The sequence below is a fragment of the Sarcophilus harrisii genome, chromosome 1, assembly GCF_902635505.1.
Source record: "Sarcophilus harrisii chromosome 1, mSarHar1.11, whole genome shotgun sequence".
In the NCBI taxonomy this organism is placed as follows: domain Eukaryota; kingdom Metazoa; phylum Chordata; class Mammalia; order Dasyuromorphia; family Dasyuridae; genus Sarcophilus; species Sarcophilus harrisii.
In genome coordinates, this window is record NC_045426.1 from 271,798,538 (window position 1) to 271,814,824 (window position 16,287).

Sequence of the window (16,287 nt, forward strand, 5' to 3'; positions counted from 1 at the left end):
GACCCTACACTTAACCACTTCATCAAAATACACTCTTCATCTTTGAGTGACTTTTTTCTATTTTTTCTTCTATTATACTTGCCTTATTCTTATTCAACCACAAGCCATCCCTGCTAGCTGCCTTCTTTCCTCCTACTCCCATGCCTTTGAAGAAAAAGAAAGTCATACAATGATACTGATTGATTTCACAACAAATTCAGTTTCTCTGATCTCAACTGGATCCTCATTGATGCACTATAATACTTTTATTCCTCTGATTCTCTATCACTCCATGAAGCAGTTCCAAACCTTTTCTCTCTTCAAATCATCAACCCTACTTTTCTCAGATGTCTTCACTCCCTGCTTTATTGAGAAAATCAAAGTCACCTTTAGCTCTATCACCTCCCACCCACACCCACATACTTCACCAACTCAAAACATCTCTGTATCATCTGCTTTTCTTATCAAAAGCTACATACTTTCCTCATACTCTAGTATTCGTCAGGTGCTTGCTTTATAAATAACCATTCTATCTCTGTGTGTGTCTGTCTCCCTCTCATTTACTGACTCCTTTCAAATGTCTTCTATCTTTAAAATACTTGCTCTTGACTCATAATCCCATTAAGCTATCATTCTATATTTTCCTCCTTTTGTAGCAGGGGTAATCAGGAAGGCTTTGCTGAAATGACAAAGAGAACTCCTGGTGGGTCTACAATCCTTTTAAAATGATTTTCTTTCTTTCTCTTGGGTTTCTCTTAGACTAGAATTCATCAAAAGTAGGATAGAAGGGATTTCTCTTTTATTTTTGGGAGTCTGGGACATTCCCAAAGTTTATCTCTTGGGTAGAGTTCCTGAGTTGGAGAGCAGGTGTTGGCCACCCAGCAAGAGAGGATTTCTTTAACATACTTCTCATAGGAGAAAAGGACCAACAGGAAATCAATTCTGTGCCTGAAGGATTAAAGAAAGCCTTACACTAACTAGGTGGGAGATTTAAAATTAACCAAACTTATGTAGTGTTTTTTATGAGTTTTTTGGACAATGCAGGCTGGAAGTGAATGTGAAATATCTATTCCCAATTCTACAAAGGCACTTTGCCTTCCAGGAGGAATATAATGGGTATAATTAATTAACTGAACAGTTTATGTTTCCTGTATTTGTTCATGCATGCCTTTAAAGTATCTTGAATTTTGTGAATTTTGTGTGGAGTACAATGAAAGCTATCCTGTATTTCATACTCAAATTATACATTGAATACTTTTGTGGGAGAGCTCTTGTTTACAATTTTTGGGGAAACCCTAGACAGGATCTTGCTTATCCTTTGTGTCAGATGTTTTCCTAGAAAAATCATTAGATTGGAAAGACTGTTTTTTGTCTCTTTTTGTATTCCCAGTGTTTAGCAATAGTGACTAGCACATATAGTAGGTGCTTAATAACTTATCCACTGACAGAAATCCAAGTAGATAGCTAGAGATAGAACTTGGCCTTCTTTGGGGGTCAAATGCCCCTAGGCTAGATTGTAATGCTGGAGAAACTGAGGCAAGATAGAATTAGAGAGTTTTTAATATTTTGTTTGAAAGAGATTGTGCTGGGACCAAATGGTTTCATGATTTGGTCCCAGGGTTGAATGAGACTATCATCTCCAAGAATCCACCATCCATCAGCTAATAATGTGTGCTTCCCATGAAGTATATATGCACATAGCTCCAAGCTACTGGGGTAGACTGAGGCAGGGGTGGAGTCAGAGCACTGAGAGCAGAAACTATCAATCCAGTTCTGACAGGGTGGGGGGAGGCACCGGACATTTTCATAAGTTGGGATCAAGAACCACAATGACAGAATGGGGGGAGGCACTCATTCTGATGAGTAGGGAAGGTCTGGGGTCATGTGTCTAAGAGAGAAGGTCTTTCTCCTTATCTGAATCATGATGATTAGGAGCGGGGGTTGGGGGTTGCAACCAGGCAGAACAATTCAGGGAAATTGAGGTAGAACAATTAGGGAAACTGAGTCAGGACAATAAAAGGAAACTGTGTCACAACAGGATCTGGATCCCTTTGAGCAAAACATTCCTCACTGGGACTCCCTTACACTTTCTATGCCAAACTTCTCAAAAGAATCATCTGTCCTCTGCCTACTTACCACCTACTCAGTACTTGGCTTTTAATATTTCCATTGTAATGAAATTGCTTTCAAGACGTTATTACTCTTTCTTTATAAGATTTTAATTCTTTGTTATTATTCTGAACTAAACAATTATTAACAAACATGAACATTTCCATATACAAAGAAAAAAAAAAGGATTAAAAGTGAAATAACCATTCTTTATAGAGCACAGTTTTTTGGGTTTTTTTTTAGTGTTGAGGTTGGGAAAGGATGGACCCCCAAAATATGGAGTTCTGCACTGGTGTTGCAAGGTGCCTCAAAAGAATTTGCAGGCTTGAACTCATCTCCTAGTCAAGGGGCAAAACTGCATTGCAATAGTAATGCCATTACAAAGCAGACTGGAATTCTAAGGGAATTTCAGCAGAGAAACAGAAGAAAGGAGATTCATTTATCTAGCTTTCAATCCTAGATATGCTAATTCTATGGCTCATAGGTAGGAAGGAGTGGTCTCCAGAATTTGGTTCTCTTGACCAGATTATTACTGAATAATAATCCAGTCAGCAATGAATTGAGGAGTGGTTTTATTCAGTACTGTCTCAGGACTTTGATCTGTGGGACTATCCTGAGGCCAGAAGCTATCTGACTAAGGAGTGGTCAGAATCAGGCAGATTGGATGTGGGAGTTTCCTGAGGCAGAAAATCTAGAATCACTGACTTATTGCTAGAACAGAAGTCCCCCTAAAATCATGGGATTACAAAATCAAATTACATCAAAAGTACATAATAAATTCATCATAGTAGTTCCAAAATTGTCCTGCTTATCTATATTTCTCTCTCTGAATTTCCTAATGATTTCATTGGTTTATTTAAAATAATTCTTCATTGATTTTTTTTACTTTATCTTTCTTCTTTATAACATCATTATCTTTCCTTTCCCACCCCATTCCCTGCTCCCATCCCCCAGTAAAAAGCCCTACTTCATAACAAATATACAGTCAAAAAAAAAATCCATGCATCAGACATATATGAAGATCACTACCTTATTCTGGGTCTACAATTCATTACATCTCTTTAAAGAGCTGAGAAACACTTTTCATCACTGGTTTTCTGGATCATGATTAGTCATTTCATTATTCTATTTTCCTTACATTGTTGTAGTCTTCCTGAACTCAACTTTTGTTTCAAATATTTACTAGCTACATGAATGACTTTGGGTAGTAAATCACTTGATTTCTGTGTGAGACTGTAGCAACCACTAAAACAAGCGGAAATCCAAGTTTGAGTGTAGGAAAGAATTTTTTTTTTCATGAGAAAGGGTATGTAATCTCTGACACACAAAGCATGGTTTTAGAGAGACACACAGGGGTTAAGGGCATTTCTTTTTTTGCTCCCTAACATAAGCTCTTCTCCCCAACTCCCTACCTCCTTTCCCCATTGGCTGGGGCTTCTAAAACATAGTTTCGGAAATATGAGGTAAGAAAGCCTGAGACTATCAAATGCTTAACAGAGTAGGGTGTTTCCCATTCAATCCAGTTCTTGTCCTCAAGGACCTTCCATTCTAGAAGGGGAAAATAACTGTAAAGCTACTGGTAAAGAACAAAAACTTCTTTTCAAATCTCAGGTCACCAGCCCTGATTACAAAACCCAGTCCCTACTCCCTAAGGAGCTTACATTCTTACATGCTTTTGAGTGAGATAACCTCCTCTTTCTCTTCCTTCCCCCACTACCCTGTGGTTTTCATTTCTCCAATTTAATTTTTATACTATGGAAACCAAATAAATTCACTTCTCACCCATCCTTTTCTTACCCCTCAAATATGGCTAATACTTTTTACATCCTACTTCATAAAAGTCTATTAACTTCTGCATAGTTCTCCTCACCCAGGATGGGTAATAAACCCCTGAATTCTCTAATTCTTCTGATAGGATTGTAATAGGAGTATCCTTCTTTTCCTTCCAATAACCTATCCAGGGTCATTCTATTTTCCCATGCATTCTGCTAGTAACATCTAACTATTTTCTGTCTCTCTGGTGTAACTTATCCAATAATATTCACTCAACAGAGTAGAATTGACCAAATCTAGTAGATTTTTAGGCTTGAATTCAATTATCCTTGATTTACTTCTTTGAATGCCAGGGTAAAAGGAATAGCCAATTAGATCAGGGCATGGGTGCCCATTCAGTTCCCAGTCAAAGCAGATTTGAGAATGTTACCTCCACAATACCATCCATGGTTGGGGTATGCTCATTCCTGAGAAATTGCCAGAGCTTCCAGACTCAGGTACATGCCATTACAATCCCTAGAGTTTGGAATCTCTCACCCTGTCATGAGAGGTAAACTGATCTCCAAAAGTAGCCTGGTTTATTCCCTCACAGAAGGGAAAAGTAGAATAAAGCAATGCAATTCTCCTCAGAAATGCTATTTTGGGGAACTGAAAGATCCTGCATTTGAATTCACTCTCACGTTTTTCCATATCCAAAGGGAATGGTACTACTCGGGCATGGGGCAACCCAGAGCACAGACATAGAAATTGCTTTTCTTTCAGACTCTTTGCAGATTATTTTACCAATTCTATCCAGGCATTGGTGTCTATCGATTGCCCTAGTCCTTGACTTGATTCCAAATCTTCCTAAGAGATCTATAGCTATTCCCAATATACCCTTTTGATATACATTTTCTAAATGTCCAACCTTTATAGCAAACTAAACATTTATTCCAAATTGGACAAGTGGTTCCACAAAAACCATTCTCTATCAGGATACAAATATTTTTCTATAGCTAGTTAAGCCTCTATAATTCTATAATTTTAAAATCATCAAACTGAATTTTTTGTGGAGTATCTTTCTCAGGAATGTTAACCCAAATCTTAAACTGATGTCCCTATCCTAAGTCCCAAATACTATTGCAACAGTGGAGTAGCATTGATACTATATAACCTCTCCTCTTCATGGAATCAGTAAACTTATTGGGGACTCACTCAGACACTGGGTAGTTTGGGATCCATTCACAAACCAGTTCCCATTCATTCCCAAACCAATGGGGCCCAAAGTCCTTTGGGTGTGGGGCGATGGTCTCATCTTCTGAAATTACTTCCTGCTGAGAATGGGCATTGAATTGTGTCATCCTACAAAGTCCCATTTGAAGGGCTTGGGCTGATTGAAGATCCACTGGATTGAGTCAGACCCCTAAAGATGGATAATACAGCTATCTGGTCATTTGAAAGTGAAATGCTCAAAGCCCAGAGGAAAACAAAGAGAGAGAATTACAGACAGTGTGAGAGAGCACTAAGAGCAGGACCTCATTCTTGGGAGGTATGTTTATATCTTCCCTGAGGATTATGTAAATAATTAGCTAAGCATCATCTATTTTAATAGAGACTATATTATAATCCAAAAACAATTTTGAGAAATGGGGAATCCCATCAGAATAACAGAGGTATTCACAAAATCCTTCTTTCACAGGTCTCATTTGCCTATCTAAAGTCATATTTTGATAAGAGATTAACCCAAATTTCTTATTTGAGGCATATGTGAAGCCTTTCTGCCAGTATTTTTTTTTTCTAGATAAGTATCCCTCTTCCAAACAACTTTCAAGAGAAGGGGGTTCAATGGTACTTTCAGGAGTCACTTGGGCTCTTAGCCTGACATCAGTGAAAATAGATTTCATTAAAGCCTTTGTAGCCTGTTGTAAGCCTAAGAGAAGTTGCGCTGGTTTGACTCTGGGATTAGAAACTGGCCTGAAGTTTTTTAAAAACCACTCAGATTTCTAGATTAGCCAGCAGCTTTTCATATAAATTATTCAAAAGAAAATGTTTGTGTCACAGGACCCATTATATAAACAAATGTTATTCCCACATTAGTTACAATTTTAAACAAAATCAACTTTCCCATTGATACAACAAAATATTCCATAAGTTACATCTTCCTAAGAAAACTTGAATACACTAAAATCCTCTTCTTTAAACCATACAAAGAATGTTTCAGCTTTAGTTTCAATAGTCAGTAAAATAACAATTAGGTCCCACAGTTAGTTGTATCAATTGTTCTTATGTTATTTTGAAAACTTTTAAGAATCCTCTTTCATACATATATAGAAATCTAGCAACAGATAGATGACTAAGCCAAATATTCATTTATTTGACCTAAATACTCATTTACCTAATTATCTAAGATATTATGACTACATATTTTCAGATTGAAAACAGCAAGATATTTACATACTTGAACTGTGTTTATGGCTTCTATTGACCACTTACTCTGATTATAGAAATTTGCTATAAGAGGAAAAAACAGGGGCATGATTATAATAGTATCAAAACTGATCCTTTGGAGCCTTAGCCTGAGAGCACAGTTGACAAAATCATGTAGTAACAATCACACATTAGCTAACGCAGCTCTCAGATGCTGGGTTACTAATTTAATTCAGCTAATCATTTCTAAATTCAAATCTCAAAATAGTTTTAGTTATAATCCCAAGAGATTTCATCTTGATAGCAAGTTTCACTAGTCAGATTTTAGATCCTAAACTATGTATCCAATGGGCCTGTAGGGCGCAGCCAAAACTCGAAGCAGGACTGTCTGGTAGGAATCCTGGTCTAGGTATATCAAGAAAGAAATAGATCATATTCCCTATCTTATTCATTAAACAATGAAACCATGATGCACTTAATAAATATTAGATAATTTGCTGAATGGCTTTTGAAATAACCATTTTCAGAGAATTTGCAGTTAACCAGAAATCTAACTTCTCTTAGAAGTTCCTTGCATTGTCAAGCAGTAGAACCTTGATAACAGTTTCTTATTTAAGCTATCTTTAGCATTAAAGAAATGATTTTACTCTTAAATCAACCACCACAGACTTGAAAAATAAAAACAAATATTTGGTTAACACCTTCTAACTTCTAGGCTGAAGAAGAGTTTTTTTTTTTAATTTTTTATTTTTTTTATTATAGTTTTTCATTTACAAAACATATGCATAAGTAAATTTTTCAACACTGACCCTTGCAAAACCTTCTATTCTAACTTTTCTCCTCCTTCCCCCACCCTCTCCCCAGATGGCAGGTAGTCCAATACATGTTAAATATGTTAAAATGCTATGTTGTGGTCTACCCTCAGTTCCTATAGTCCTCTTTCTGGGTGTAGATGGCTCTCTCCATCACTGAACAATTGGAATTGGTTTGAATCATCTCATTGGTGAGAAGAGACACATCCATCAAAATTGATCATCATATAGTCTGGTTGTTGCCATGTATAATGATTTCCTGGTTCCGCTCATTTCACTTAGCATCAGTTCATGTAAGTCTCTCCAGGCCTCTCTGAAATCATTCTGTTGGTCATTTCTTACAGAACAATAATATTCCATAACATTCATATAAATCTTACAGAACAATAATATTCCATAACATTCATATACCATAATTTATTTAGCCATTCTCCAATTGATGGGCATTCATTCAGTTTCCAGTTTCTTGCTACTATGAAAAAGTCTGCCACAAACATTTTTGCATATGTGGGTCCCTTTGCCTCCTTGGGATATAAGACCAGTAGTAAAACTGCTGGGTCAAAGGGTATGCAGAGTTTGATAACTTTTTGAGCATAGTTCCAAATTATTCTCCAGAATGGTTAGATTTGTTCACAGTTCCACCAACAATGTATAATGTCCCAGTTTTCCCACATCTCCTCCAATATTTGTCATTATTTTTTCCTGTTATCTTACCCAATCTGAGAGGTGTGTAATGTTATCTCAGAGTTGTCTTAATTTGCATTTCTCTGATCAGTAGTGATTTGGAACACCTTTTCATATGACTAGAAATAGTTTCAATTTCTTCATCTGAAAATTGTCTGTTCATATCCTTTGACCATTTATCAATTGGAGAATGGCTTGATTCCTTATAAATTTGAATCAATTCTCTATATATTTTGGAAATGAGGCCTTTATCAGAACCTTTGAATGTAAAAATGTTTTCCCAGTTTATTGCTGCCCTTCTAATCTTGTCTGCATTAGTTTTGTTTGTACAAAACCTTTTTATTTTATTTTATTTTTTATTATAGCTTTTTATTTACAAGTTATATGCATGGGTAATTTTACAGCATTGACAATTGCCAACCCTTTTGTTTCAATTTTTGCCCTCCTTCCCTCCATCCCCTTCCCCCAATGGCAGGTTGACCAATACATGTTAAATATGTTAAAATATAAATTAAATACAATATAAGCATACATGTCCTAACAGTTATTTTGCTGTACAAAAAGAATCGAAGTTTGAAATAGTGTACTATTAGCCTATACAAAAACTTTTTAACCTAATATAATCAAAATTATCTATTTTGTGATCAATAAGGATCTCTAGTTCTTCTTTGGTCACATACGCCTTCCTCCTCCACAGGTCTGAGAGGTAAACTATCCTATGTTCTTCTAATTTATTTATAATCTCATTCTTTATGCCTAGACCATGAACCCATTTTGACTTTATCTTGGTATACAGTGTTAAGTGCGGGTCAATGCCTAGTTTCTGCCATACTAATTTCCAATTTTCCCAGCAGTTTTTCTCAAATAGTAAATTCCTATCCCAAAAGCTGGGGTCTCTGGGTTTGTCAAACACTAGATTGCTATAGTTATTGACTATTTTGTCCTGTGAACCTAACCTATCCCACTGATTAATTTCTCTTTTTCTTAGCCAGTACCAAATGGTTTTGATGACTACTGCTTTATAATGTAGTTTTAGATCTGGTATAGCTAGGCCACCTTCATTTGATTTTTTTTTTTTCATTAGTTCCCTTGAAATTCTTGACCTTTTTTTCTTTCAGATGAATTTTGTGGTTATTTGTTTTAGGTCAGTAAAATAGTTTCTTGGGAGTTTGAGTAGTATAGCACTAAATAAATAGATTAGTTTAAATAGTATTGTCATCGTTATTATATTTGCTTGACCTATCTAACAGCATTTGATATTTTTCCAGTTGGTTAGATCTAACTTTATTTGTGTGGAAAGTGGAAAGTTTTGCTCATATAGTTCCTGACTTTCCTTTGGCAGATAAATTTCCAGATATTTTATACTATTGATGGTATTATAAATGGAATTTCTCTTTGTATCTCTTGCTGTTGCTGTTGGATTTTGTTAGTGTTATATTAAAATGCTGATGATTTATGTGGATTTATTTTGTATTCTGCAACCTTGCTAAAGTTGTGGATTATTTCTAATAGCTTTTTAGTAGATTCTCTGGGGTTCTCTAAGTATACCATCATAGTGATACTAAAGAGTGATAATTTGGTTTCCTCATTACCTACTGTAATTCCTTTAATCTCTTTTTTATCTCTTATTGCCAAAGCTAGCATTTCCAATATAGTATTAAATAGTAATGGTGATAGTGGGCAACCTTGTTTCACCCCTGATATTATTGGGAATGGTTCCAGTTTATCCCCATTACATATGATGCTTACTGATAGTTGAAAATCTCAAAGTATTTTTTAAGTATTATATCATAAGTATCACATAAGTGATGTGGTCCTGAGTAACAATGTGATAGAGAAAGCCTGAAGTACTGAAAAAATTATTCCCTGAAGCAAGCAAGGAAGGGCACTGATGGAGACCAGTTCAATCTTATAGTCCTATCCTCTTTGGAGGTCAAGGGCAGCTCTGCTATGTTCAGAGTCATGTCAAATCCCTGAGGTTAAATTTCCCCAATAAATCTGTCTATGGCTCATTATCTTTGCTTCAGGCAGTCCACCAGGGCATTCTGCCTCATGGAGTCTTTTCCTTCCTCCTTCCGCCATGCCACGAGGTATTCTCTCCTCTTATCCCCCACCATACCTCATGGTGTCCTTTCCATTGTTAAACTCTTAGCATGCTAAACCCCTCTGTGAGTTTAGCCTACAAACTGGCAAGGTATATTCCAACTAATTTGGAAACTAGGGAGATTCTCCTGGTTAATTGTGAATTCTCCTAGGGAACTAACTGGTCTTTTGCCTTGTTAACTGTATGCTCTCCCAATTCTTATTTCATATTTGCCATTCCTTCTGTCTATTGTGTATCTTCATTTTGTTTGTAACCTCTTTTCCTAAATAAACCCAGCTTTTGCCAAAGAGAATGGCCATTGTAAATTCTTCACATGACCAAATCCAATATTTGGTATATTTGGTGCAAAACCTCAAACATGTCATTTGGAACAAGAAATTGTTCTTTAGATCACATCATTATCACTACTACTATAATCTAGAACAATTGGTTTTTTTTTTTAATAATCTAGATCAGGACTTTCAAAATTTTTTCTACTAGTGACCCCTTTTAACCCAAGAAATTTTTACATGACCTAGAGTATATAGACATATAAAATAGATATACAAATCAAACATTCACTAATAATAAATCATAATTTCATTACTTCAACATTCAGTTAGATGACTCCATATGGGGTCACAACCACAGTTTAAAAAGCTTTGATCTAGACCCTCTTTTCCTGAATATTTATACTCTTTAGCTTCCATGGCACTAGAAAGCTCTATAAAAATGTGACCTCTTAAGATTAATACAAATCTTCTTCCCAATTTATCCCTATAATACAATGATACTCCTTTGCATTCATATGAGGCAGCTAGGTGATAGATAGAGCAACAGATCTGGAGTCAGGAATACCTTAATTCAAACACTACTAGCAATGTGACTCTGGGAAAGACAACATATGTATTTCAATTTCTTCATGTGTAAAATAGAGATAATAATGGAACCTACTAGACAGAGTAGATGTGAAGATTTGTATAATCATCCATTTTCCAATCCCCCCAAGTAGAAGAGGCTTTGTCCTGACTCTTCCTTTCTTCTGGCCACACTCTCCCTTATCCTTCATAGTTTCAGTTATCACCCCTACAGAAATACTTCCAAATTTTCATATACAGCCATAATCCCTTTCCCGAACTCTAATCCCATTTCTGCAACTGTCACTGGTCATTTCTCTTTGTATATTCCACCAGTACCACAAATTCAGCATACCCAAAATGAAATTCATCACATTTCTCTATCCTACCTCTCCTCCAAATTTCACTATTTCTGTAAAGAACCACTATCCATGTTCAAAACTTCAGACCCATCCTGATCTTTACTTCACTCTTACCATACATATTTAGCCAATCCTCAGGTTCCATAGACCCAACTGAAACAGCTCTTTTATCTACCCCTTCTGTCTATTCATACTGCTACAACCTCAAGTGAGAACCATATCATCCTATAGCTGGACTATTGTAAAAAGCTTCCTAATCAGTCTCCCTGGTTCCATCCTTGCTATTCTCCATTTCATTTATTTTCAATACATCAATGGATTTATCGATCTCTTCAGTGAATGTTCTCTCCCATGTTACAGATTCAATTTACTCATACCTTCTCATTTCCTGTGACTTAAGTCTACATCCCCCATACGTTTTCCATACAGAATGAGAGTCCATTAGATGATGACTAAACAGTATGAAGATCCCAGTGGGCTGTATATTTGATATCTGAAAAGAAAATTTTTAAATTTTTGTGTGTGTGTTCCATCTTATAGGCAAATGGAGAGAAATAGAATTAAATGACTTGCCTAAGGTCATTAGTAAATATCCGAGGTCAGATTTTACTTCAGGAAGATGAGTCTCCCTAACTTCAGGCCTACAATTCTTATAGAAAGTTCTTTGCTGGTTATATGCTACTGTCTATAATATAGAGACTCCCCTACATTTCTTCATTGTTTTTTGGATGACCCATAATTTTAGTTCTTCCTTGTTTTGATTCTTTACCAAATAATATGGACAGGAGAATATTGTATTGATAGATAAATTTTCCTTTCTTTACTGCTGCCAAAAAAAAATAATAATCTACCCGAGGCAGAGATTTGGACATGTCACTCCCCTACCCAAACATTTCCTAAGGTTCCATATTGCCTATTTAAAAACACAAACTCCAGATTCTGACATTTAAGTCCTTTTACAATCTCATATCAACCTACCTTTTTATTCTTAGTTCACATCACTTCCCTTCATCCATGCTGTTTTAGATTTACATGAATTGATGCTGAGTGAAGCAAGCAGAATCAGGAAAACATTGCACACAGCAGCAGCAGAATTGTTCAGTGATCAATTATGATAGATTTGGTTCTCAGCAGTTCAATAATCCCAGGCAATCCCAATAACCTTGGAATGGAAAACACATCCACATCCAGAGAGAGAATTATAGGAGACTGAATATGGATCAACATATGCTATGTTCACCTTTTTTTTTTTTTTTTTCTCTTGTGGTTTTTTCCTTTTGTTCTGATTTTTCTCTCCCAACATGATTCATATGGAAATATGTAAATAATGAATGCACATTTATAACCAAAAAAAAAAGCTTTAGCCATTTTTCTAAGTCTGTATCCTAACACAACTCCTCCCTGCATGGGACTCAGTCACCTGTGGGTTTTGTTGTTCTTGGGATCTAAGCATACCTATCAGGGGTGTTGTCCACAAAGATCAGAACCTACTTGTCAGAATTTGAAGAAATCTGGCATCTCAGAGGCTTACCCAACCCTTTTGCCAAAGGGGCATGGGCATAAATCCCTGTAGTATGTTCTGGTTCTAGAAACACAATAAGAAATTCCCCTAGAATTATTTCTCATTTAAAATAAACAGGCTGAATGGAATAAATAGGTTAATTAGGATGAATAGCAAAGTGCCTGGCCCATAGTAATTTCTTAATAAAGTGCTTCTTGCACTTGATTCTGACAATAAATATGTTGCTCAATCGTTTCTGACTCTTCATGACCTCATTTGGGATTTTCTTGTTAAAGATACTGGAGCTGGAGTTGCCATTTCCTTCTCCAGCTCATTTTACAAATTAGGAAACTGAGGCAAACAGGGTGAAGTGACTTGCCCAGGATCACACAGCTATCTAAGGCCCGATTTGAACTGAGGTTTTTCTCTGATTCCAACCCTGGCATTCTATCTACTATACCACCTACCTGCCCACAATAGAACACAGATAATATTATTAAGTGGTTTTCTAAGACAATATGTAGCCTACAGGGATTCAATGTAATTAATGATTCTTGTTTTTATTTGAGTCTGACATTACTGGCTGAGAACACTGAATGGGTCACTCAGCCTATATGTGTCAGAGGTAAGTACTGAACCCAGTCTCTCCCACTCCAAGGATGACTATCCATTATGCATACCTTCTCTCTACATTTCTATATTACTTTATATCTTTCACATAGATTAAACACAAATTGCCTCCTTTTATCTTCACATTAATTCTGGGAGAGAATTAAGACACATTTTAAATTTCACATTTTATGATAAATTGAAATACATGAGTGACTTGCCCAAAGTCATAGAAAGTCAGTGGTGGGCATGGCCATACTATCAGGGCCTCCTGATTTCCTTCTTTAAAGATCTTTAAATTAAATTTCTTTGCAGTTATCTCTTTTAAAATAACAGGGGGTTCTCCAGGGGTAAATTTTTGCCAGGCCTGATAGGGGGAGTTTCTCCATGTTCCATTGCAAATGGACTGAAACAAAACTCATTGGATAACTGGGGCTTTCTTTGATTCAGGTGTGCCGAATTTGAGGGGAAACTCGAGAATTACTTCAAGGAAGTGGAGAGCTTTAGAAAGAAAGAAGTGGTAAACATGGAGGAAATGAAGAACAATGTTGAGAAACTTAATGAGTTGTCTAAAAATCTGGATATGGCACTAGTGGAATTTGAGGTTTGTAATCTAGGATGTGGGAGGGAAAGGCACTGATGAAAGAGATCTGACATTCTTAGAAGTGTTTTGTTGCTTCCACAGACATTACTTCTTGCAACCCTGAACCAGTTAAATGACTTCTTGCATTTTCTGTTACCTGTCACTGTCATGATTAAAAGTCAGAATTATGGTTCTGTCTTAAGGAGGGGTGGCAAGAACATATAATGTTTACTATCTTTGTGACTTCATATACCTTACTTAACCTTTCTGAACCTCAGTTTCTTTATCTGTAACATGAAAGGGTTAAGTGAGATTACCTTGGTTATGTCTTCCAACTCTAGATCTAAGCTTTCTATGATCAGTTTTGATTTGGGAGGGGGAAAGTGAGAGACTGGGGATTTAAATGTAGCAGAATCTCAGAACTCCAGTCACTAGATAGCATCTGGGACGAGGTAGTCAGTGATGGTCAGATGGTTGATAGTTCAGTTTGTTTTTCACAGGCAATCAACAAAGAAGAGGAGCTTTTAGAAAAGGAGAAGAGTAAGTTCCCCCTTCTGCAGGTGATTATGACCAACAAGATGCCTTTTGAACAGCTCTGGACAACAGCTTATAACTTCTTCACCAAATCAGAGGAGTGGATGAATGGTGAGGAAGATGAGCTTGGGCAAGTGATGCTAAACTGGGCAGATCTGGAAAAGGAGAGAGAGGAGAGGGAGAGAAGGAGAAGGAAAAATGGGGTGGGGAGGGACAGACAGACAGACAGACAGATATAGACAGGGAGATATAAACAGACACAGAGAGAAAGAGAAAGAGAGAGGGGGGAGGGGAAGAGAGAGAGAGAAGGATGGAGGGACAGACAGAGGGAGAGAGAGAGGGAAACAGACAATACAGAAAGAGAGACAAAAAGAGAGGGGACAGAGATAGAGACAGAGACAAGCAAAGAAAGAAACACAGAGAGACAAAGATAGACAGAGACAGAGGCAGAGAGATATGGAGACATACAGAAACACACATAGAGACATAGAGAACAAACAGTGACAGAGACATAAACAGAGACAGAAAGACAGAAGCAGAGAGACAGAAAAAAAGACATATACAAAGAGAGACATATAGAAAGAGATAGAGGGAGAGACACATACAGAGATAGAGAGACAAAGAGACGGAGACAGAAAGAGAGCTAAAGAAAGAGAGAAAGAGCTAGAGATAAAGACAGAAAAAGATACAGAGAGAAATAAAGACAGAAACTAAAAGACTAGATAGGGAGAGCACAATTGTTTCTAGTATATCACAAATTAGGGTAACTGCCTGCACCTGCTCTTGCAGAAGCCAGTCAGTTGGATTGATGACTTAGGAACACAGATGGCAGAGAGGAGAATGAACTCTTACTATAAAATACAAACACATATGCATATACCTTCAGGATTATAATATTTAGTTAGAAAGGCCTTAGACATCATCTATTTTAACCTACTTATTTCTGTAGGTGATAAAATTTGACTCTCAAAAATGTAACATGAATTGCCTAAGATCACATAGGTAGTGGGCAGTAGAGCTGGATTTGAACCTAGGATCTCTAGCTCCAAATCCCACATTCATTCGATAATCATTGGCATTTTTCATATAACTTTAAGGTTTGCTGAATACTTTATATGTTGTATCTCATTTGATCTTTACAACTACCCTATCAAAGTTTTTGTACAAACAAACCCAATGGAGCAAAGGTTAAAGGGGAAGAAGAAATCTGGGGAACAATTTTTATAGCCAGTTTTCTGATAAAGGCCTCATTTCTAAAATATATAGAGAACAGAGTCAAATTTAAAAGAATATAAATCATTTGCCAATTGATAAATGGTCAAAGGATATAGACACACAATTTTCAGATGAAGAAATTAAAGCCATTTATAGTCATATTAAAAAAAAGTGCTCTAGATCAGGGGTCCTCAAACTTTTAAAATAGGGGACCAGTTCACTGTCCCTCAGACTGTTGGAGGGCTGGACCATTGTAAAAACAAAAACTTTGTTTTGTGGGTCTTTAAATAAAGAAACTTCATAGCCCTGGGTGAGGGGGACATGTTTGTCGTTTGTTTGTAAGGGCCGTAGTTTTAGGACCCCTGTTCTAGATCAACTACCTTGTCATGTAAGTGCTATCATGATCCTATTTTTATAGATGGAGAAACAGACTGAGAGATATTAAATGATTTACTCAAGTTCACAAAGCTCATAAGCGTCTGAACTCAGGTCTTTTTGACACCAAGTCCAGCATTTTATCCATATCCACTGTACCATCTGGTAAATGTCATAGATTTCTCCTCCCTATTATAGTACAAAAAAACTGAGATTTAAGCAACTTGTCCAACTAATGTGTGAATCAAAATCTGAGCCCAGGATTCCCTTACCCTATGTCTAGAGTTCTTTCCACTATATCATACTCCATTATGCTAAACTTGCATACATAGAATTCAGCCTGTAAACCACCCACACTCCAGTGAAGCACATTTCCCCAAACAAAGCCTCCCTTTTAAGGCCAGC

At 36.6% G+C, this 16,287-nt stretch overlaps 1 protein-coding gene across 3 annotated transcripts in view; it reads left to right on the forward strand.

Annotated features, from left to right (window-relative positions):
- DNAH3 (dynein axonemal heavy chain 3) overlaps positions 1 to 16,287 on the forward strand; it is a 196,481-nt gene that overhangs the window by 62,684 nt on the left and 117,510 nt on the right. For all 3 annotated transcript variants that reach the window (XM_031942286.1, XM_031942295.1, XM_031942288.1), the window contains 2 exons: positions 13,626 to 13,779; positions 14,259 to 14,403. In XM_031942286.1, coding sequence (XP_031798146.1) covers positions 13,626 to 13,779; positions 14,259 to 14,403 — 299 coding nt within the window. The remainder of the gene's footprint in view (positions 1 to 13,625; positions 13,780 to 14,258; positions 14,404 to 16,287) is intronic.